The sequence below is a fragment of the Oncorhynchus gorbuscha genome, linkage group LG17, assembly GCF_021184085.1.
Source record: "Oncorhynchus gorbuscha isolate QuinsamMale2020 ecotype Even-year linkage group LG17, OgorEven_v1.0, whole genome shotgun sequence".
Classification (NCBI taxonomy): domain Eukaryota; kingdom Metazoa; phylum Chordata; class Actinopteri; order Salmoniformes; family Salmonidae; genus Oncorhynchus; species Oncorhynchus gorbuscha.
This window is the reverse complement of record NC_060189.1, coordinates 25,295,856-25,320,186: the sequence shown is the minus strand read 5'-3', so window position 1 is coordinate 25,320,186 and position 24,331 is coordinate 25,295,856. Positions and strand designations below refer to the sequence as shown.

The following is a 24,331-nucleotide window of genomic DNA, read 5'->3' as shown; positions in this document are numbered from 1 at the left end:
AGCGCATTTACTACAATGTCCCCATAAATTCAAAGCACATGCATAATTGACTCTGTCGGACTGCACATGCAACCGTTAATAAACCCTACAGTAGGTTATAACCTATAACATAACTTGTGCCTCTTTGAGCTGATGACATGATTCTTCAGATAGTCACACATTTTGTAGGCCTATGCACAATTCACTACATAGGTATCTCTATCACACATGAGGCATGAGGAAAGAATTATAATTCTGTCCCTGAGCCTAGTCTGTTTTGCTGTCCAGTTCCAATCCCACTGAAACCCAAAGTCCTGACTCCTGTGTCGCTTGAAAATTTGTAACTTTATTCTGTGATTCATAGGTTGCATTATCAAAGCATGTCTCTGGCCTATGCATGTCAAAATACCCCTATAGCATGTCCCCCACTACTCAACGTTGTCTTGTACTTGCTGTCCATATGAGATCTTCGGTAGAGAATGTGTGAACAAACGTAGATATGGATTATTAAAAAAAAATATGATCTCTTAAGATAACTTACTATTTACACTAATCTCCATGTTATTCATGAGCTGATCTGCTATCTGTATAATCAACTCAATTTTGACATATAGCAGATATTCTGTCATTCGCTGAAGGATGTTATCTTGCAAGTTTAGCAACTTGGGTCATTTGACTTTTGTTAGACTGCTGTGACAAAGTTTGTATGATTTGACCAAGCTATACTCCGGGTGTGCTCTGTGTGGAGATATAACCTACTGCTGAAATGCGCTGAATTAATTAAGGAACATACCGCTCAGAGATATGAACTGCCTGTTTTGAAATTCACAACAATGTCAATGGCAATCAAAGAGTAACTATCGTTGCTAAATATCAGTTTAATTTGCTCTGAAATTTTTACATATTGGTGCAGCCAAGCCGATAACGTGGGGCAGCGCATCTCTTATTTAGGGAGAACCCTGCATTGTGACCATATCTTGGTTTTAAATGCTTTCAATTATTTTTGCGGTATTTCACAGGACTCTCGGGATAAATATAAATTATTCCCGTTATTGAAACTTGTTAGATTGTTGGGAAAATATTAAACCCTAGTGTTGAGCCCAGTCTCTCCTCTCCTAACTGAATATAGTGAATGTACAAAACAGTAGGAACACCCTTTGCCTTCAGAAAAGCCTACATTTGCCGGGACATGGACTCTACAAGATGTCAAAAGCCACAAATTAATATATTGTACAACAACAACAAAAAATATGTCAAAAGCGTTCAACGGGAATGCTGGCCCATGTTGACTCCAATGCTTCCCATAGTTGTCAAGTTTGCTGGATGTCCTTTGGGTGGTGGACCATTCTTGATACACATGGGAAACTGTTGAGAGTGAAAAACCCAGCAGCGTTGCGGTTCTTGTAATACACACACTAACCGGTGTGCCAGGCACCTACTACCATACCCCTTTCAAAGGCACTTAAATATTTTCTTGACAATTTTCCCTCTGAATGGCACAATCCTTGTCTCAAGGCTTAAAAGTCCTTTAACCTCTCTCCTCCCCTTCATCTACACTTATTGAAGTGGATTTAACAGATGACATCAAGAAGGGGTCATAGTTTTCACCTGTTCAGTCTGTCATGGAGGGAGCAAGCGTTCCTAGTGTTTTGTACACTGTTTAGAGCTGTGTGTGTGCTGTGTTGCCCCCTGCAGGTGGAGTGTGAGAGCAACGTGCTGCAGGACGGATCCTTGGTAGACCTGTGTGGAGCCACCCTGCTGTGGCGCACAGCTGACGGCCTCTTCCACACGCCTACCCAGAAGCACCTGGAGGCCCTGCGGCAGGAAATCAACGCAGCACGGCCCCAGTGCCCTGTGGGCCTCAACACCCTGGCCTTCCCCAGTATGCAGCGCAGCCGCGCCCTCTCCTCCCTGGAGGACAAGCAGCCCTGGGTCTACCTGGCCTGTGGCCATGTACACGGTTACCACAACTGGGGCCATCGCTCGGAGCAGGAGCCCAACGCCCAGCGGGAATGCCCCATGTGCCGGACCGTGGGCCCGTACGTGCCGCTGTGGCTGGGCTGCGAGCCCGCCTTCTACGTGGACGTGGGCGCCCCCACACATGCTTTTGTGCCGTGCGGACATGTGTGCTCGGAGAAGTCGGCAAAGTACTGGGCCGAGATCCCTCTGCCCCATGGCACCCACGCCTTCCACGCCGCATGCCCATTCTGTGCCACCCAGCTCAGCCTCACTCAGGGCTATGCCAAGCTCATCTTCCAGGGCCCCATCGACTAAGCTGGGGGACCTTGGGCTGGGAGAAGGGATGAAGCAGGAGGGCCAACATGCTGTGAAACTGTTCAGACTATTTAGTGCTCTTAAGTTGTTTTTATTCACCGGACTGTAAAGATCCCAAAGCTGATGGTGTACTACAAGTGTTCCAAATTTCAGTGGCAATTGGCCTGAAGGCAGTGGTCCATCACAGTGTTTGGTTTGGGCTTCTGGTCCTCTGGATGAACACCGTGGTGTACACAGAGACGTGGAGCACAGTGGACCTAAGGCACAACCACAGAAATCCAACATACTCTTCAGCTGCCAGCCATCAGCTTTCAACTGAGCTAACTCTCTGGACTGTGCAAGCTAAAATGACTGCTCAGTTCAAGTAAAAGGGCTACAGAACGGGTCGCTGGAGTACATTTTGTCCCCATGTTATTGGTCATAAACTCCAAACGGATTACAAAGAGCAGATTGGGTGGGGGTTCACGGTCTGATTCTGAGGTGCATGATTTTCACAGAGCCAAGACAGCTGGACTGTTGTCTGGGAGGACGACCGAGCCAGCGAGGTTCATAAATGACTAGTTAAGTTCTCCCCATTGGCTCCTCAGCCCTGATCCGATCTGCAAAGCTTTCCAGAACATTTAGCCTTTCCAGAGGTGAGCTGAACTCTGCTCATGAATTCAGGGAACAGATCTTTAAAGAAAACACGTTTTTCTCTCCTCTTGTACAGAGATGTATTCCAGTGCCTGGGGCTCCCAGTAAAACTCTGGGAATATTTTTACTAGATAAAACAAAATTATAATAATTGTTAATGGAGGGAGATAATTGTGCATACTATAAAGAAATGTAACCCACATTGATTATTTTCCACCTTTTTATTCTTAAGAAGTATTTTACTACGCTGAGGCCCTTGTACAGTTTTCTAATGAAAATGTTAATATATTTTTCTCTATTGTAACTATTGGGTGCATGTGGGCTGGATCACGCGGGTGTGTTTGAATGTGCCAACACTGGCTCATACTGAGACATAAGTCCCTTATTTTTTATGACGTTACCAACAACAGGCAACAACAGGCCGCTGGCTTCAACCTTGTGGGCCATGACAATGAATGTATTCAAATACATATTGTCCTCACCATTGGTGCTTTAGCCTTAATTATGCCATTGTTTTACTGAATGGCTGGTTTTTTAAAATGTACTGTAAAACCTGGGTGTCTCATATCAGTAAGGCCTTCATCTCCAGTGCAAGTTATTAGCTTTTTGAAGTGTAACTCACTCAGTCACACATCCACTCTCACCTGCGAGCTGTCTTTGGACTTGTCCCACACTCCAATACTGTTTTCAATGTGCACTTTTGAATTTGTAGCTTTATCTAATGCTGGGTTTTATCCAATAATTTGTACACTTCCAAACCTGGGCACAGTCACTGCAGCATGGATCATACCAATTACCAAATATAAAAAGAGTTTTCTCTGTGATGCTTCCTGCAGCCCAAAGTGTTATTGTTAACAAACTAAAAACCAAACTGCTATTGTAGAATAAAAAAACTGTTCTGGATGACAACCAAAGCTGTTTGAGTATACTCGGTCTCACAAGGATATTATCATGTGCAATGCCCAATTTAGCAAATAAAATTGTGGAGATGGATCAAGTTGCTCAAATACTTGTGGAGATAAAATCAGACTTTAAAGTTGGACAACAAGGTGGAAATAAGTTGAAAATGAAGAATTAGAAACAAATATGTGGACTGTTCTTAGATTCTGGCTAGTTTGACTCTGCCTATATGTAGAGTGAAGCTCAACACTATATACAAATGACCATCTTAGCTTCATGGTTATGATAGTGAGCATCATGATAATGACATGTTAGCAATGTTCTTACCATGGCTTTCTACAAGTTGCATAATGAGTCAACAAGTTTGAAGAGATGGTCACAAGTTATTATTTTCAGCTACACTGAGAAGCCAAATAACATAGTCACATGTCTACTATGCACACAGGAACACTACAGATGTGGTGTCCTGTCCTCTTCCTTGTTGGTGGACTGCAGAGGTTCCCCCTCCAGATGTGAGGTATGCTCTGTGGAGGGTAAAAACATGACCTTGGTAGTATGAAGCCAGAAGCAGTCGGACAGATGTGAGACCATAACAGGTCATTCAATGGCGTTGTTTGTAACTTCCAATTAGCAACGAGTAGCAGGGTAAAGGAGGGGTGTCTCACATTAGCATTCCTCCCACAGTGCCCAGTCAGTGCTGACAGTAAATAGATAGACCATGCTCTGGAACAGCTGTAATGTACCTGCCTGACACCAACCTTCCTCCTTGAACATTTGGGAGGGGTTCTGTTGTTCACCTAAGGGCCTGTTCAGTGCATTTCGTCTCCTAACCCTGTACACAGGTCATAGCTCGCACTGATGCTCCCAATACCTACTTGCAAAAATAAACAATTTGTTTAAAAACAAATGTTGCTTGTCTTTGTTTAGTTTCAGTTCTGTGTAGGGACTCGCCATACGTTTTAGTATTTTGTTTTTTTAAAGCATCACACTGGGTGAACCTTGTAATTTTAGATGTTCCCCTGCCAGAGAAATATACATTAGAAATTCTACAACAGTATGAGTCAACTGATAATCACGTGTAAAGGTTATTAAATGTCTATTGCCGATATCTATCAAAATCACTTCTACTGTAAAGAGTGAGGCTTACGTTAAGGCTCCCAAAGCCTTCTGAAAGATAATACTCAAGAACACGTCTACGTTAAGACAGGCTTTGCAAAGGTAAGCAGATGTATTTTTACAGAATGGTGACCATGTTAAAACACTAGCGGAAGGAGGTTCCAGGTCTGAGTGACAGCAGGCCAAGGATTATTTTGGACATAAAACGCCTGAAATGCCCTGGCTGAGTCTCTAGCTCCCTCACAGGATAACTGGTATTACTGCACTTCACTGAGGCCATCTTTCATCATAATTGCTGACATGTTGCATCATTCCTCATTACAAACATTAACCATCATCATTCTCAAATGTTGATAAAGTTGGCTCTATCAAAGAGGCACAATTTTAGATAAGATATTTTTATCTATTAACTTCTTACATGTCATCTAATCAGTGGCAGCCTACTCTTGTTTTTTTTTAGCATACATAAAAGCCCATCGGCAACATTTTCTGATGCTATCCTTGTTTCAACATGGTCATAGTATCAAGTTGGTATAGGCCTCGTTTTTTACTGTAAATAATGGCAAAATGGGAACATTTTCTGACCCTTTCCTCTGTTTATGCAGATCACTGTACAAACCACTAGAGGACACTATTTCCTCAACTATGGGCATACTGCTACCCAGTGTCCTGTAAGGTGCAAATGATGCCCAGGGAAAACATTGAACACACAACACATGGCAGCAGGGTCATCTCTAATTACCACAGCCACAAAATCATAAGCCTTGCCTATTTCTACAATTTATCTTCTTAATGTGATTTTAATTCAAATCAATCTTAACCACACTGCTAACCTTAAAACCAAAAAGCTCAATTTAGTTTTCAGGAATTTTTACAATATAGCCAATTTGGACTTTGTACTATCTAGTGGAAACCTGGCAGCAATGGATGACCGATGAAGGGGACGGAATAAAGTCAGCCATTTATTGCATTATGAATAATAAGACACAAGGCACATGTTATTGTGGGTTAAGAATCATGCTTGTGTTTCTAGCTCCAACAGTGCACTAATATCTAACAATATTCACAGAATGCCAAGGCAGCAGCTACTCTTCCTGGGGTCCAGGAACAATGTGGATATAATATTTAGTATATCTGTAGAATAAGTAGGATAGAATTGTGTGTGTGTGTGTGTGTGTGTGTGTGTGTGTGTGTGTGTATATATATATATATACAGCAATAGATGGCATTGACTAGAATACAGTATATACATATGAAATTAGTAAAACAGTATGTAAACAAAGTGACTAGTGTTCCATTTAGCTGTACCAGTGAAAAAGATGGACTCCTGAGAGTTCATTCAGTCTTCTTTACTTCGTAGAATAATTACACTACTTGGCCAAAAGTATGTGCTTGTATGGATGTCAAACCAATACATGTTCATGTCATAGTCACCAATCAACTGCATTACACCTAATAACGTCTTCAAGTACCACCATCGATTTCTATATGGCTAGCTGCACTACATGAGCAAAAGTATGCAGACACCTGCTCATCGAACATCTCATTCCAAGTTGGTCCCCCCTTTGCTGCTATAACAGCCTCCACTCTGCTGAGAGGGCTTTCCACTAGATGTTGTAACATTGCATCAGGGACCTCCTTCCATTCAGCCAGGAGCATTAGTGTGGTCGTGCACACAGTCGGCATTCCAATTCATCTCAAAGGTGTTCGATGGGGTTGAGGTCAGGGCTCTGTGCAGGCCAGTCAAATTCTTCCACACCGATCTCGAGTAACCATATCTGTATGGGCCGTGCTTTTTGCATGGGGGCATTGCTGAAACAGGAAAGGGTCTTACTTAAATTGTTGCCACAAGGTTGGAAGCACAGAATAGTATAGAAAGTCATTGTATGCTATAGCATTAATATTTCCATTCACTGGAACTAGGGGTCTTAGCCCGAATCATGAAAAACAGCCTCAGACCATTATTCCTCCGCCACCAAACTTTACAGTTCACATTGTATTGGGGCAGGTAAAGTTCTCCTGGCATCCGCCAACCCCGATTTGTCTCGTCGGACTGCCAGATGATGTGTGATTTTCACTTCAGAGAACGCATTTCCAGAGTCGAATAGCGACGAGCTTTACACCACTCCAGCCGAAGCTTGGCATTGCGCATGGTGATTTTAGGCTTGTGTGAGCCTGCTCAGCCATGGAAACCCATTTCATGAAGCTCCCAACGAATAGTTATTGTACTGACGTTGCTTCCAGAGGCAGTTTGGAACTTGGTAGTAAGTGTTGCAACTGAGGACAGACGATTTTTAGTCGTTGTTGCTCCTAGATGTTTCCACTTCACAATAACAGCACGTACAGTTGACCGGGGCAGCTCTAGCAGGGCAGAAATTGGACCAACTGACTTGCTGGAAAGGTGGTGTCCTATGACAGTGCCAGGTTGAAAGTCATGTTTTACTATGGAGATTGCATGGATATATGCCCGATTCTATGTGGCTGAAATAGCCGAATCCACTCATTTGAAACGGAGTCCACATACTTTAGTGGATCTGTTCATGTAGAAATACTGTACAAAGACAGCAACATTTTTCATCATACATAACTTGCTCCCCTCTAAACTAAGGGCACACAAAGGGATTTAAATAGATAACATGTAATTTAGTCATTTTGCGGATGAGGATGGAACAGTGGGATGCCGTGCCTCCTAATTAACATTAATCCTGTCGATGTTCAGAGGGGTTTGTGTGTCTGCACCCTCACCTGTTTTTCTGAATGACGGAGAGGACACTGGTGACAGAATGTTAATTTGGAGATCACTGGTTGGCTGCACTGCTTTAAGCGGGGCAGAGTTATGCAAATAAATGACACTGACACAGTGCCAGTTTCTAAATGTTAATATGTGACTTTAATACACATTTACTATTGGTAATAGTGTATTGGTAATATAAAGTTTATTTTTATCAGCCCTTGACACAGGAAAGAAACATTTTTAAAACACAGAACTTCAAGAGCAGTGAATGTGACCTTCCCTTAATTTCTATACTCTATTTTAATGTTAACTTCACAAATTCAAAGTGCAAATTCATCTCAATGCAGATCACATACATACTGCAACAGCAGCACGTGCTGCTATCAGGCAAAGACACATGCACCCAAGGAAGGGGAGATACAGGTGCCCAAGGAAGGAGATTGAACCCAGAACAAACTTCTGAGTCTTTGTCGTCTCCCTTCTGATAACCATGACTACATCACTCCTTCCTTTTATGTTGCACCAAAACATATTTTGAAGTTATGAGGTGAACAGTGTTTGACTAGGGAGTTGTGTGTTTTAACAGCTGTTGGACAGGTGTGTAGATGGGAAGCTGGCAGTAGGTGAGGAGATTTGTTACACGGAGTGGAACAGGGAAACCCAAGAGCAGACTCAGACAAGGAGACTGGGATGAAGTAACCAAGGTATTTATTGAAACGCAGGGGGAAGATGGAGTGCAGGCCAGTGGAAGCTCAGACGGGTTGCAGGAAACCAGGTGCGGCGACTGAGGCTGGAGCGAGAGGGGTTGGGACAGGGTAAGCAGGTCCGGAGGGGAATCCAAGGGAGTAGTAGAGTGGGGAATCCAGGGCAGAGTAGCAGGATGATGAGACGTGGGACTGGAGACAGGGACCAGAGTCAGAGCAGGCAGAACTGTAGCAGAGAGGAAAACCGTGTCAGGCAAGGAAAACGGGCACAACAGGATCTAAATAGTAACAAACAGCTAGAAACAGACTGACTGAGCAGAGATTACAATCTGGTAGTGTGGAAGTGGCAGGACTGAGTGTTTGTAGAGGTTTTGATTATGGAACAGGTTGCAGCTGGTGGGGATCTGCTCTGACTCCAACACACCTGTCTCTGCCCACACAATCACACACACAGAGGGAGAGAGCACTGGGGGAGTGGCAGCAGGTCAAGGAGACACAGGATGAACAGTAGAGGGCGTGACAGGAGCAGATGTAACAAGATCAGATGTCAACCTCAGTGAATGGTGGGTAATGATACTGGGAGGATGGTGTGGGGTATCACAAATTATCATTTGCAGTCCATTACAAAACCACTCAAATTAATTTGATAATATCCATCTTAATATTGAAAATGTGAGTCTACACAAGATATGAATTGATAGCACTGCTACATATTTAGGAGGAAAATAGGTGGTGGTGGTGGTGGTGGACAATAATAAAATAGTAGGGGATAGCGGGAAAATGCTAGGCCTTACTTGAAAATGGTTTAGAATATGACCATGTGACATGGTGAGGGACAGCATATGCAAAGTATTGCCATTCAGCTATATTGTCATGTAAACCTTATTATCCTAGCAGGAGACGGCATATCTCTTGCTGTGTCTGAACCGTGTAACCGTAATTTATCTTTGTCTCCTCATCTATTTTCTGTCCAAGACCCGGTGAACTGGCATGCGAAATGCCACAGGTGGCTGGAGGCTGCACGCAAAGCTTTCAATAGGACACCTTAGCTGGCGACTTGAAGGCTTTGATATTTACCTATGTCCCAGCGTGCTACCAAGGCAAATAATATGCAGATCATCGTCTGTAAATAGGAGATAGGGTTATCCCCCCCTCGCTTTAAATGAAGTGACAACAACACGCGCACACCGTCACACGCACAAACACAACAAGACGCACGTTTGTTTCCCCGCTTTTTAATTTAGTAAACTTGGCAGTCGTTTTAATCTCCCGGCAAATTGAACTGGTAGGGGATAATGGCAAGCGTTGGATGAATATTATTAATTGCTGGCTATATCTGTCTTGCGCAATTAGTCACTGTTTGCCGCAGAAAACGTCTCATTAATTATCCAAACCCGTTATTCAGCTATAACTGAAGTTACATTTACCTTGAAATAGTGGCAGGCAGAGGTCCACGCTTACCTGGGCCCCATGGTCGAGCACCTCTGCAAATAAATCAGGGTAGAGAGGGTATTTGAAATGTTTTAATTCCTCAACTCAACCTCCTAAAAACAGTCCTTCTCCAGGTGTAGTTTGAATGTTAAATATTGCATATTGCTCTAGGACTGTTTTTTAATGTCACATTTGTCCCTTGTTACATTTGTCCCCACTCTCCCCTATGACCTCTGCCTGTTGGAACTCAAAACAGGCCCAACCTGGTGAAGAAGACCTTGACTTTGATTATGACCTTTGTGCTGTTACTGGGCATGCTCTGCGCATGTTTGTCATCAACTCCATTTGTTTGTGGGCAGATGGCCTTTCTTCTTCTGATTTACCACTCTCTCACCCTTCTTTCCCTTCTCTGTCACTCCCCCCTTCTCCAATTTCCTATTTTGTGGAAGCTGTGGCATATAGCCTACTCATCCCAACAAGGGGACAAATTACTTTAATTACAGAGTAATTGCAGGAGTCATGTGTTAATTAAATCTTTATCAGTTCAAGTAAGTGGATTGCTCCCACATGGAAACCATGCTGTGACGTGCTGTCTCTCTCTCCCTCCTCCTATTTCTAAATTCTTCACACCACAGTCATAGACCATCTTATTTCCTTTATTCTCACTCTCCTCCCATTCTCTCTCTCACACACACTCCTCTCTCTAACTTCATTGTGTAGGATTAGTGCCATGTTGGAGGGGTAGTTTGGACCAACTCTGTCAGTAGCCAGCTGCTTTTCTGAAATGCCACAACAAACATGATAGAAACCAAAGTGAGTTAGTGGCCTTCACTGCAAACCGAGATACAAGATTTATCTTCAGGTTCCTGTTGTTTTGCAAAATTGAATCCTCAAATTTTAATTGGTCTCCATTAGGTGTGCTGCTCTGGGCGATCGGAACAAGGACTCACTTTGTTGTCCTCTGTTCTCCCAACCCCATTGTGTTCCATTGTGCAAAAGGTTGATTATGATTTGTTTATCCTTTCCATCTAGCAGTCTAGTTTAGGAACATTTTCTAAACCAAATGGTGCCAAGGGAAAACGGTTAACGTTAGTTTTAGTCTACAACATCCTTGTTAATTCAGTTGATACACAAGTGCGTTGGGACCAGTGTCTATTTTGTTTCCCCTGTCAACTGACTTACATTGAGTGGTAGCTAAATAGCTTTTCAATCACAACCACATCAGTAAGGATCCTGTCTGAAATAGCTTTGCCACCTGCAGTGTTTAGACCACCTATCAGTACCCACTAGGAAAGACTCTGGATCATAAAAGAGGAGTTTCTCTGGTGTAGTCCCTGTGCAGCTTTTGTGTTGTATACGTGATCACTACGTTCAGGGTGCTATATAAAAGCAGCAAAGTATGAGGCCGACTTTCTGCTTGTTCGCATTTGATCTCTATGGATATACACAGTGTGGATAGTGTCAGTTAGTCTGTGTGTGTAACTGTTTGGCGGGAGGACGAACAATTCTATTATGACTGTGAAGCATATTTCACAGGGGCTTTAGTGGATTACACAGGGTTTGCAGGATGCTTAAGGTAAGATTAAAATAGATAATATAGTAAAATCACAGTAAGAGAGAAATCAGACCAAATAGATATATTTGAGTAGCCACTTCTTTGCATGAGTGTGTGTGTATATGCGCTCTGCATGTGTATTTGTCAATGTAAGACATACAGTACGGTGTGGATATTATGGTGGGCTTCACTCTTTACAGGGGCAGGGAGAGAATTACAGTACAGATGTCAGACATTAACCGGCTAGCTAGCCTACTTTATCTAAGGCCCCCAACCCCCACTACCTGTCACGGGCGAAGTGGACCAAGGTGCAGCGTCGTAAGCGTACATATTCCTTTTATTAGATAAATGTCGTCAACAATAAACAAGACGACCGTGAAGCTTAACAGAGCTATGATGCCTCTAACAAAGTTAACTACCCACACTGAAAGGAGGGAAAAAGGGCTACCTAAGTATGATTCCCAATCAGAGACAACGATAGACAGCTGTCCCTGATTGAGAACCATACCCGGCCAAAACATAGAAAAAAAGAAACATAGAAAACAACATAGAATGCCCACCCCACATCACACCCTGACCTAACCAAATAGAGAAATAAACCGTCTCTCTAAGGTCAGGGCGTGACACTACCATTTATGATGGATGCCCTTTCCCTATCACTGCACTTTACAAATCACCATTGCTAACACATTAATTTTCTTTCTGTACACATAGGCTAACTGCAAAGATAATGAACGTAATACCACAGCCATTACAGACTAGTATTATTTGCTAATAGCTTGGCACCATATGGAACCGGGGATTCACCCATGTGGGTAATTCCCATCGTTGGACAAGCTGTCAATAAAAAAGTCTTACATTTTCAGCAAGCATGGGGGGAGGGACAGGGAGGGGGCTGTGGATGCTGTATAATCCCTCAGGCTCTGGGATGAGTTCTGTGTCACTAATGTGGCCTGCCAGCCTGCCACATACAGTACAGACATGCCTCTGTACTTTGTGCAGGCAGTTGAGTTTGTAGCTACAGTAGCAGCCTAGCATGAGCTGTCTACAAAGTTCAGAAATGCAGCATGAGACAAATAGAAAGGTGAGTTGTTGTGGTGGCTGGTGGTCCAATCTGGGTTTCCTGGCCAAGAAAGGCATTTTAAACTAGCTAATGAAACATGTTTCAAGCTCAAAAAAGGGAAATACAGAGTAGCAACTGTTCTGTATTGTCCAACGATCCCGTTGGAGGATTCCTCCGTTGACAACCCTCTTGTTCGGTTGTTTGGGGGAGAACTTGAATCTGTGTGTATGCTAAATACACCACGGTGCATCTGTGCATCTTTAAGGCCTGTCGTAAATCCTCCTTTTCTATGTGCCGGGATTTGTGAGAGTAATGGAACACTCCAACTTCCCCCTTCTCCCTCCTCATATCCCTCTGCCAGCGCTGCAGCCCAGCGGATAACCAAGCGTGGATTAAGAGTGACATTACAGTGAAGAGATGGCTGAGCTGAGAGTGAAGAAGGGTGAGTGCTGGTGTGTGTGTATATATGCTGGATGTGAGTGTGTGTGTGTGTGTGTGTTTAAGACTGATTAGACAGTACGGGTGTTGGTGAGAGGGGAGAGAGGATTAGAGAACCATCTCTGAGTTCTTTAGGTGCTGACACCACTCCACCTCGCCAAGGGCTCAATTTACTGAGGGATCAGACCCATTTATGATATAGTGTGATTATTATCAGTTCAAAGGGCAATTTCTTTACTAGGGTAACCCTTCAACTTGGGAATGTGGACACTTGTGAGACATTTAGGGGTGCATGTACACCTCATTTCATTTAGGGGTGCATGTACACCTCATTTCATTTAGGGGTGCATGTACACCTCATTTCATTTAGGGGTGCATGTACACCTCATTTCATTTAGAGGTGCATGTACACCTCATTTCATTTAGAGGTGCATGTACACCTCATTTCATTTAGAGGTGCATGTACACCTCATTTCATTTAGAGGTGCATGTACACCTCATTTCATTTAGAGGTGCATGTACACCTCATTTCATTTAGAGGTGCATGTACACCTCATTTCATTTAGAGGTGCATGTACACCTCATTTCAGTATCATTGCACATTAGCCCACATTTGAACATATACTGTGATGTAGCTGGACTTATAGAAGAATGAATCTATGCAGCTATAAGAGAATAAGAGAAAGGAGAAGTATATAAATGTGTCCCCACACATCTATTATTCAAATAGATGTGCAAGATGTGGATGTTTGTGTGTGTTTGCCAAATGTTCAGACATTTTAACAGGATTACTGAGTAGTAGCAGGCTCTGGTAAAAGTGTAGGGTATCACACATGCACACTATTCCCTCTTGTTGGATGTGACCTAGACTACCCTAACCCATTTTTTTTCTCCCCAAATCTACCATCTGTCAGTACTGCAGTTCCCTCTGGTTGTCCCCCTGTCCCTTGGAGAATGCTGCTGATGGGCAGACCAGGAAGTGAAATCAGCAGTGTGACTATTGTCATTTGAACTTTATACGGAATAACCTGTTGTGGACCATGCAAGTATTTTTGGAAGCTAGCTATTGATTTGTTTCTGACAGTAAGACATTTAATCAATAATACCTAATATGCACGAGTCAATATGAATGTCGCGTCTTTGTAGCGGAGAAATAGAATGAGCATGGCATGGGTCTGGAGTAGTTACCAGTATCTTGGACATTACTTTCAATGAATAGGCTAGCTAGCTACCGTAGCTGGCTAGGTTACGTTAGATAGGCTGTGCTTTAACATTAGAATAGCTAACGTTACTTTGGCACAACAACAACAAAAACATTTGTAAATAGGCGTTGGGGTGTTAGCATTGAAACCTAGCGCTAGCTAGCTACTCATTGTTTCAGTGCTAGCTTAGCTTTCCAGCTAATTGTGCATGCAAGCTAGCTAACAATTCGTGTTTTTTCCCCTCTATCTAGCTAACTAGCCATGGTGGTTGAGCAGAGAAGCTGGGTGCTGACTGGCGCCACTGTCGCCTTTGTCGCAGCGCTTTACATGCCCTGCACACAGAAGGCTGTCCCCGGTGGAGACTCAGGTAACTTATGAGCTCGTCAGGCAGCCAATCGTGTATGGTTTATGACGAGTGACTGGTGGTGACGTCTCACCTACCGGTGATCTGACTTATCATACAGGTACTATATGTAGCATTGCTCTTGTTAAGGATACAATTTAATCACAGTATATCATGGTTTGTGAGCAAATAACTTTTGCATACACCTTTTCAGTGTGCATGCAGAAGTAGCTAATGTCAGTTCCATACTCCATACATTCAAAATGTTCTCTACTTACCCATATATAACTTGCTACTCCGTTACATCCAAAAACGTTCATATTATATTCAGTGCACACTTTTCTGGTGGTGACATTCCAGTGCATTGAATCTTCTCATTATATGAGGTGCCTGGATACAGCTCTGTACAGTGGCATTGGTGTTGAATAAGCCATCAAGTCCTTTGTTTTAGTTTGTACTGTACTGTCCATGGTGCTGAATGTTTGTTTTCATGTGTCCTGCGAACATACAGTAAACATCTATGCAGTTCTATAGGCTTATTTGATACCATTTGCTAATATTCTTCTATTTGTTTAGTATATCTTGTGCACACTCAGTCTCTTATAGATTGTCTCTTTAACCATCACAAACAAACAGTAAAATTGTATGTAGTTTTATAGGCCTACTTAACATTTACATTACATTTAAGTCATTTAGCAGATGCTCTTATCCAGAGCGACTTACAAATTGGTGCATTCACCTTATGACATCCAGTGGAACAGTCACTTTACAATAGTGCATCTAAATCTTAAAGGGGGGGGGGTGAGAGGGAATACTTAACCTATCCTAGGTATTCCTTAAAGAGGTGGGGTTTCAGGTGTCTCCGGAAGGTGGTGATTGACTCCGCTGTCCTGGCGTCGTGAGGGAGTTTGTTCCACCATTGGGGGGGCCAGAGCAGCGAACAGTTTTGACTGGGCTGAGCGGGAGCTGTACTTCCTCAGTGGTAGGGAGGCGAGCAGGCCAGAGGTGGATGAACGCAGTGCCCTTGTTTGGGTGTAGGGCCTGATCAGAGCCTGGAGGTACTGAGGTGCCGTTCCCCTCACAGCTCCGTAGGCAAGCACCATGGTCTTGTAGCGGATGCGAGCTTCAACTGGAAGCCAGTGGAGAGAACGGAGGAGCGGGGTGACGTGAGAGAACTTGGGAAGGTTGAACACCAGACGGGCTGCGGCGTTCTGGATGAGTTGAAGGGGTTTAATGGCACAGGCAGGGAGCCCAGCCAACAGCGAGTTGCAGTAATCCAGACGGGAGATGACAAGTGCCTGGATTAGGACCTGCGCCGCTTCCTGTGTGAGGCAGGGTCGTACTCTGCGGATGTTGTAGAGCATGAACCTACAGGAACGGGCCACCGCCTTGATGTTGGTTGAGAACGACAGGGTGTTGTCCAGGATCACACCAAGGTTCTTAGCGCTCTGGGAGGAGGACACAATGGAGTTGTCAACCGTGATGGCGAGATCATGGAACGGGCAGTCCTTCCCCGGGAGGAAGGACATGCAGATATGTCTGCCAGACATGCAGAGATGCGATCGCCACCTGGTCATCAGAAGGGGAAAGGAGAAGATTAGTTGTGTGTCGTCTGCATAGCAATGATAGGAGAGACCATGTGAGGTTATGACAGAGCCAAGTGACTTGGTGTATAGCGAGAATAGGAGAGGGCCTAGAACAGAGCCCTGGGGGACACCAGTGGTGAGAGCGCGTGGTGAGGAGACAGATTCTCGCCACGCCACCTGGTAGGAGCGACCTGTCAGGTAGGACGCAATCCAAGCGTGGGCCGCGCCGGAGATGCCCAACTCGGAGAGGGTGGAGAGGAGGATCTGATGGTTCACAGTATCGAAGGCAGCCGATAGATCTAGAAGGATGAGAGCAGAGGAGAGAGAGTTAGCTTTAGCAGTGCGGAGCGCCTCCGTGATACAGAGGAGAGCAGTCTCAGTTGAATGACTAGTCTTGAAACCTGACTGATTTGGATCAAGAAGGTCATTCAGAGAGAGATAGCGGGAGAGCTGGCCAAGGACGGCACGTTCAAGAGTTTGAGAGAAAAGAAAGAAGGGATACTGGTCTGTAATTATTGACATCGGAGGGATCGAGTGTAGGTTTTTTCAGAAGGGGTGCAACTCTCGCTCTCTTGAAGACGGAAGGGACGTAGCCAGCGGTCAGGGATGAGTTGATGAGCGAGGTGAGGTAAGGGAGAAGGTCTCCGGAAATGGTCTGGAGAAGAGGGGAGGGGATAGGGTCAAGCGGGCAGGTTGTTGGGCGGCCGGCCGTCACAAGACGCGAGATTTCATCTGGAGAGAGAGGGGAGAAAGAGGTCAGAGCACAGGGTAGGGCAGTGTGAGCAGAACCAGCGGTGTCGTTTGACTTAGCAAACGAGGATCGGATGTCGTCGACCTTCTTTTCAAAATGGTTGACGAAGTCGTCTGCAGAGAGGGAGGAGGGGGGGGGGAGGAGGATTCAGGAGGGAGGAGAAGGTGGCAAAGAGCTTCCTAGGGTTAGAGGCAGATGCTTGGAATTTAGCGTGGTAGAAAGTGGCTTTAGCAGCAGAGACAGAGGAGGAAAATGTAGAGAGGAGGGAGTGAAAGGATGCCAGGTCCGCAGGGAGGCGAGTTTTCCTCCATTTCCGCTTGGCTGCCCGGAGCCCTGTTCTGTGAGCTCGCAATGAGTCATCGAGCCATGGAGCGGGAGGGGAGGACCGAGCCGGCATGGAGGATAGGGGACATAGAGAGTCAAAGGATGCAGAGAGGGTGGAGAGGAGGGTTGAGGAGGCAGAATCAGGAGATAGGTTGGAGAAGGTTTGAGCAGAGGGAAGAGATGATAAAAAGTTATACTACCTGCGGGAGCGAAGTGGGATGCGACCACATGTGAAATGTTTCCACTATTTGTGGTCAGAACATTGTTTTGTTTCTCATGTGCTTCCTCTGTCTCTTCCTATCAGAGGAGATTATTTTGGCATGAAGTAAAGATTGGCAGTGCACATTTATTTAGTGATAAAGTAAAATTTTCATTCAAATTATGACAATTATGTGCGTTTTAAAGTTGTTTAGTAATGTATTCAGCAGGTAGTGGTGTGTCTCTGCTTGCCTGCAGACTGAGACAGGGAATTACTCCAGTGTCAGGATTACTGATTCATAGATAACCATGGATGGGAGACTGACATTCACATCTGCCACAGTACTTTTGTCAGGCTTTAGTGTCAAGTCTCCTCTCCTCCACCATTTGCATTGTTATTAACATAATGTGGGTTTATTTCCTAAAGAGAAACTGCATTTCCTTCAAAAATCTCTCAATAAGAACAAGATCCAAATGTTTCTCTTTAAGAAAAACGGTTTTGTGTTGGCTAGTAGTTTAGTAAGTTTAACATTCACTTTTGAGGTACAGTAGTTACTAAAATAAGAAATGCCTCATTTATATGCCTTGTTATTGCAGAGAGCAATGGTTATTTAGTGTAGGTAATCTTTAGTTTATATGTTGTTGCAGGGATATTTGCAGCTACTTTTGACCCATGGTAACAAATTTCCATACTAAATCCTCTTTTTATTATGATTTGACAACATTGTGTTATTGACTTGTTAATTGTTTACTCCATGTGTAACTCTGTTGTCTGCTCACACTGTTATGCTTTATCTCGGCCAGGTCGCAGTTGCAAATGTGAGCGTACCAAGTAATTAGGCGTCACTCTAAAGCGGGAAGGTGGAATAAACGAGTCAGGAGTAGGTTTTTCTGATTGAACACGGTTCTCTATTGATGGTATTTTGTCAACAAAAACATTCTAACATAATCAATGAAAAATCTTCCAAGGAAAAAAACACACTTCTTCTCCCGATGAAAAAAGAACATAATAGGATAATCTTTAAACTACAACAAACATAAATCACGGGTTTGTCACCGTCTTCGTGGTTCTTTCAGCACAGCTTCTCTCTCTAGGTGGCCATCTTCCAGAGATAGTTTTCTCTCTTTTATAGGGGAAGGAGAGGATCTCATTAGTACCATCAGCTGTTCTTAATGGACTCTGGTTACCTTGTCTCCCATGCTTTGTTGGGCTACTATCCATGAGCCCAGCCTGCCCTCTAGTGGTCCTTCCACATACCTTCCCCCCCCAGGACCGAACCGGAGGGTCGGGCGCCAGACGCACCGTCTTGGTCGCGTCGGGACAGCGCGTCTGCATTCCCGTTCCTCGATCCGGCCCTGTGGATGACATGGAAAGAGAACGGTTGTAAAGACAAAAACCATCTGGCTATTCTGTTGTTATTGTTTCTCTTACCAGCCATCCACGTGAGGGGCGCATGGTCAGTAACTAATGCAAACCTCCGACCCAGTAGGTAGTACCGGAGATAATCGAGGGCCCACTTGATGGCTAAGGCCTCTTTCTCAACGGTCGCATACCTCTGTTCCCGATCGCTGAGTTTCCTACTAATGAAGAGAATTGGCTTCTCTGCTTCACCTTCACCCTGAGCTAGTACGGCCCCGAGCCCTGTATCCGAGGCGTCGACCTGCACAATGAACTCTTGTGAGAAGTCCGGAGCCTGTAGAACGGGATCAGAACACAGGCCATCTTTTAACAATTGAAAGGCCTCTTCCGTCTCGTCTTTCCACTCTACCTGGTTTGGCAGGTTTTTCCTGATGAGGTTTGTGAGGGGGTTGGCAATGGTTGCATATCCCGGGATAAAACGGCGATAATATCCTGTTATCCCTAAGAAGGCCCGAACGTCTCGCTTGGTCCCGGGTCGAGGCCAGTCACGAATTGCCCTGGTCTTCTCTGCCTGCGGGCGTATTTTCCCATTCCCCACGGTATACCCCAGGTATTCCGCTTCGGACAGGCCCAGGCAGCATTTATTTGGATTGGCTGTCAACCCTGTGGCTTCCAAACTCACGAGCACCGCCCGTAATCGCAGGAGGTGACTATCCCAGTCCTCGCTGTGGATGACCACATCGTCTATGTACGCCGCTGCATACTCTTGATGGGGCCGTAGAATGGCATCCATGAGGCGTTGGAAGGTTGCAGCGGCTCCGTGCAGTCTGAAGGGCATCCTCACATACTGGAAAAGCCCCTCTGGGGTGGCGAAGGCAGTCTTTGGGCGATCCTCCGGAGCCACCGGCACTTGCCAATATCCCTTCGTCAAATCCAGGGTAGTGATGAACTTGGCCTTTCCTAAGCGCTCCAAGAGTTCATCCACGCTGGGCATGGGGTACGCATCGAATGTAGAGATGGCATTCACGCCCCTAAAGTCGTTGCAGAGTCTCATACTACCATCGGCTTTGGGGACCGGACTATGGGACTGGACCACTCGCTCGTCGAGGGCTCGATCACGCCCATCCTCAACATCTCCTTCATCTCTTTCTTAGCGATGACTCTGCGAGCCTCAGGAATCCTGTAAGGGCGGATATGCACTTTCTTGCCGGGTTCAGTATGGATATGGTGGAACAGGACATCTGTTTGTCCTGGGAATGGAGAGAATATTCGACCAAGTTCATAATCAGCTTGTCTAGCTGTCTTGACTGCTCCGGTAGGAGAGTTTGGCCACGGCGCACCTGTGGTAGAGCCTCTTTTTTTTTTTTTGCCCTCCAGGGCCATCAAAGCCACCTCCTCCTCTCATCCATGGTACGTCTTCAGCAGGTTTATGTGATAGAGTTGGACCTTCTTCCTCCTGTCAGGTTGCTTGATGAGGTAATTGACCGGTGAGACCCTTTTCATTACCTCGTAGGGCCCCCTCCACTGCGCCAGTAAGCGATGTTCGGCCGTGGGCACAAGCACCATCACTTTCTCTCCCACGGTGAACTCACGGGGGGTCGCAGATTTATCATAGGCCCGGCCTTGGGTCCTTTGGGCCTTCTCCATATGCTCCTTGACTATGGGCCACACTGCTGACAGGCGGTCTCTCATCAGGGTAACGTGTTCTATTGTGGATCGAAAGGGGCATGGTTGGGTCTCCCAGGTCTCCTTGGCTAAGTCGAGGATTCCTCGACAGGGTCTGCCATAGAGCAATTCAAACGGAGAGAATCCAGTGGATGCCTGGTGTACTTCTCGCAGGGCAAACATTAAGTGTGGGAGAAGCATGTCCCAGTTTTTCCCGTCTCGGGACACCACTCTTCTCAACATGCTTTTTAATTGTTTTGTTCAAGCGTTCACACAACCCATCTGTTTGAGGGTGGAATATGCTTGTACGTATCTGTTGAACCTGATATAACCGACACAAGTCCTTCATCAACCGGGACATGAACGGGGTTCCTTGATCGGTTAAGATAGTCTTGGGAAGGCCCACACGAGAGAACATCAGGAATAACTCCTTGGCAATTCCCTTTGACGACATGTTACACAGGGGTATGGCCTCCGGGAACTTGGTAGCATAATCTATAACCACTAGGATGTACTCGTGTCCTCTGGCGGATTTTGGGAGGGGTCCTACGAGGTCCATAGCTATGCGTTCAAAGGGAGTCTATGATTGGGAGAGGAATCAAAGGGTTACGTAGGTGTGGCCGTGGGGCTGTACGTTGACATTGATCACACGTCTTACAATACCTGGCCACATCTCGGGTGACACGGGGCCAATAGAATCTCTGCATGATTCTGTCAATAGTCTTGTCTCGTGCCAGGTGTCCTCCTAGGACGTGGGAATGGGCTAACTGTAGAACTGTATCCCTGTATGGTCTAGGCACCATTAGTAATTCCTGGTTTTCCCCCCTTCGTCGTACGACCCAGTATAAGAGACCCCGCCTGATTGCATAGTAAGGAAGAGGGGGCTCACCTGATCCGTCGACGTTCCTCCCGTCGATCACCTTCACCTTCCTCATGGCCTCCCTTAGGTCTGGGTCTCTATGCTGCGAGGTGCCGAACTGTCCCTTTAATTCCTAGGGCAGGTCAACCTCAGTAGAGGGATGTGGAGGTTGTTCCACATCCCCATCAGGGGAGATCAGGGGAGATCAGGAGGTTCCCTCCTCGGATGGAGCTTCAAATATATCCCTTAGTGCCTGGTTGCTCCTTCCTTCCTGCGTTGTGTATAACCCTTCACAGGTGTCTTCATCGGTGGTTTCCTGGAATATCTGACGTAAACGTTGGGTCGCTATTTCTTCCTCTGCTGTAGAGGACGAGGACGCGGCTACGTCTCCTTGTAGTACTACTACCTCGGGCTTGGAGATTCTCTTCTTTCCTGTCCCCCTTCTTCCCGTGCATAACGTGAAGAAGCTCCTAATAATCTGCCGAAGCTCCTTATATAGGGGACAGTCTCTCCCAATCAATAATGGCACCTTCAGCTGGGGCACTTTCCCTGCCCTGACTGTACACCTTCCTTTTGGAGTGAGAATAGGCAGATTCACAGTGGGGTAATAGTGGGTGTCTCCATGGATACAGGATACGGCTACTTTGTCTGGTAGCAGTGTTGCGGAGGTCACCATCCGCTCCTCTACTAACGTAACCATACTTCCCGAGTCGAGAATAGCTACCACATCTTGTCCTTCAACTCGCACCGGAATCTCTGAGGCTGGGGCTATCTCCGCAGCTCAGCTTAAATCACGGGTTTGTCTTCGTGATTCTTTCAGCACAGCTTCTCTCTTTCGGTGGCCATCTTCCAGAGATAGTTTTCTCTCTTTTGGTGGCCATCTTCCAGAGATAGTTTTCTCTCTTTTATAGGGGAAGGAGAGCATTAGTACCGTCAGCTGTGCTTAATTGACTCTGGTTACCTTGTCTCCCATGCTTTGTTGGGCTACTATCCATGAGCCCAGCCTGCCCTCTAGTGGTCCTTCCACACAAATGAGAACTTGTTCTCAACTAGCCTACCTGGTTAAATAAAGGTGAAATAAAAAATTAATTAATTAATTAATTTAATGCATTTCATTAAGTAATGGCCTGTGTAAGTAGGCTACAAACTGTGCTTAGAAATATCATACCGGTATGTACACTACATGACAAAAAAATATGTGGACACCTGCTCGTCAAAAATCTTTCCAGCTATTCCAGCCTCCACTCTTCTGGGAAGACTTTACACTAGATGTTGGAACATTGCTGCTGGAACTTTCCATTCAGTCACAAGAGCATTACACGGAACCCAAACCGGCTGCGCGCGTGCGCTATCGTGCAAACATTTATTTCCCCCCCCCACACCAAACGCGATCACGACACGCATATTAAAATATCAAAACAAACTCTGAACCAATGACATTAATTTGGGGACAGGTTGAAAATCATTAAACATGTATGGCAATTTAGCTAGTTAGCTTGCACTTGCTAGCTAACGTTAATTTGTCCTATTTAGCTAGCTTGCTGTTGCTAGCTAATTTGTCCTGGGATATAAATATTGAGTTGTTATTTTACCTGAAATGCACAATGACCTCTACTCTGACAAAAAACGTCCAACCGAATCATTTCTAGTCATCTCTCCTCCTTCCAGGCTTTTTCATCATTTAACTTATATGGTGATCGCATCTAAACTTTCATTGTATTACCACAACTACAGGCAAAACAGTTCGTATTTCAATCACACCCACGTGGGTATAACCAATGAGGAGATGGCACGTGGGTACCTGATGCTATAAACCAATGAGGAGATGGGAGAGGCGGGACTTTCAGCGCAATCTGCGTCAGAAATAGGAATGAGTTCTATTTTAGCCCTTGGTGTAGCAGACGTTAGTTGGCGCTCAAGCAGTGTGGGTGTAACAATTGAATAACATAATTTGCGGTGCATGCGACGTGTCGGGTCTGGTCAGCATGTTAGTGATGTCAGAGACTGATGTTGGGTGATTAGGCCTGGCTCACAGTCAGCGTTACAATTCATCCCAAAGATCTCAACAAACCATTTCTGTATGGACCTCTCTTTGTGCACAGGGGCATTGCCATGCTGAAACAGGAAAGGGCCTTCCCCAAACTGTTGTTACAATGTTGAAAGCACAGAATCGTCTAGAATGTCATTGTATGCTGGAAGTAAGGGGCCTAGCCTGAACCGTGAAAGTAGCCCCAGAACATTATTCCTCCTCCAACAAACTTTACAGTCGGCACTATGCATTGGGGCAGGTAGCTTTCTCCTGGCATCCTGCAAACCTAGATTCGTTCGTCGGACTGCCAGATGGTGAAGCGTGATTTATCACTTCAGAGAATGCTATTTCACTGCTCCAGAGTCCAATGGTGGCGAGCTTTACACCACACTGTGCATGGCGATCTTAGGTTTGTGTGCGGCTGCTCGGCCATGGAAACCCATTTCATGAATTCCCCGATGAACAGGTCTTGTGCTGACGTTGCTTCCAGAGGCAGTTTGGAACTCAGTAGTGAGTGTTTCAACTGAGGACAGATGCTTCAGCACTCGGTGGTCTCGTTCTGTGAGCTTGTGTGGCCTACCACTTCGCTGCTGAGCTGTTGTTGTTGCTCCTTGACATTTCCACTTCACAATAACAGCACTTACAGTTGACCTGGCAGCTTTAGCAGGGCAGAAATTTGACGAACTGACTTGATGGAAAGGTTGAAAGTCAGAGCTCTTCAGTAAGGCCATTCTACTGCCAATGTTGTCTATGGAGGCTGTGTGCTCGATTTTTATACACCTGTCAAGCTGTGTGTGGCTGAAAAAGTAAAAGCCACTGATTTGAAGGGGGTGTCCACATACTATTGTGTGTATATATAGTGTAGGTTCAGCTACAGTGAAAGTGGATTTGGGGGCATGAATGCTTTGCTCACTAGGCTTGTTTTGTTCTGGCATACATTCTGCAAAGGGGAAATACATTGAAACTGCATTTTGGAAGATGGAACCATTTGAAAAGCCTGGGCCAGATATGGGGGAGTAGGGGAGAGTACAGGAGAAAAGCCCCGAGTAGCCCTGCTGGTTGTGATGCTGCCGAGAGGCCTGGGCCTTTGAAAAAACGTCCAGACCCTTCTCCACAGCGTTTAGGTACGGTGCAGGATGCCCGCTCCGATAGTGCCAGCTGAACACCCTTTCCCAATTCTCCAGGTC

General features: G+C 45.4%; 2 protein-coding genes across 3 annotated transcripts in view; both read left to right on the top strand.

The window, feature by feature from the left end:
- LOC124001743 (E3 ubiquitin-protein ligase pellino homolog 2-like) overlaps positions 1 to 3,879 on the top strand; it is a 46,994-nt gene extending 43,115 nt beyond the window's left edge. Inside the window, exon 6 of the mRNA XM_046308770.1 lies at positions 1,675 to 3,879. Coding sequence (XP_046164726.1) covers positions 1,675 to 2,253 — 579 coding nt within the window. The 3' untranslated portion in view covers positions 2,254 to 3,879. The remainder of the gene's footprint in view (positions 1 to 1,674) is intronic.
- Positions 3,880 to 8,795: 4,916 nt separating this feature from the next.
- The window catches only part of tmem260 (transmembrane protein 260), a 70,544-nt gene continuing 55,008 nt past the window's right edge, over positions 8,796 to 24,331 (top strand). The window contains exons 1-4 of one of the 2 annotated variants that reach the window (XM_046308763.1): positions 8,796 to 8,903; positions 12,751 to 12,831; positions 13,742 to 13,869; positions 14,281 to 14,396. In XM_046308763.1, the coding sequence (XP_046164719.1) occupies positions 14,291 to 14,396 (106 nt within the window). In that variant the 5' untranslated portion in view covers positions 8,796 to 8,903; positions 12,751 to 12,831; positions 13,742 to 13,869; positions 14,281 to 14,290. Of the gene's footprint in view, positions 8,904 to 12,750; positions 12,832 to 13,741; positions 13,911 to 14,280; positions 14,397 to 24,331 lie in introns of both variants that reach the window. The other variant, XM_046308762.1, reaches the window with a different exon arrangement.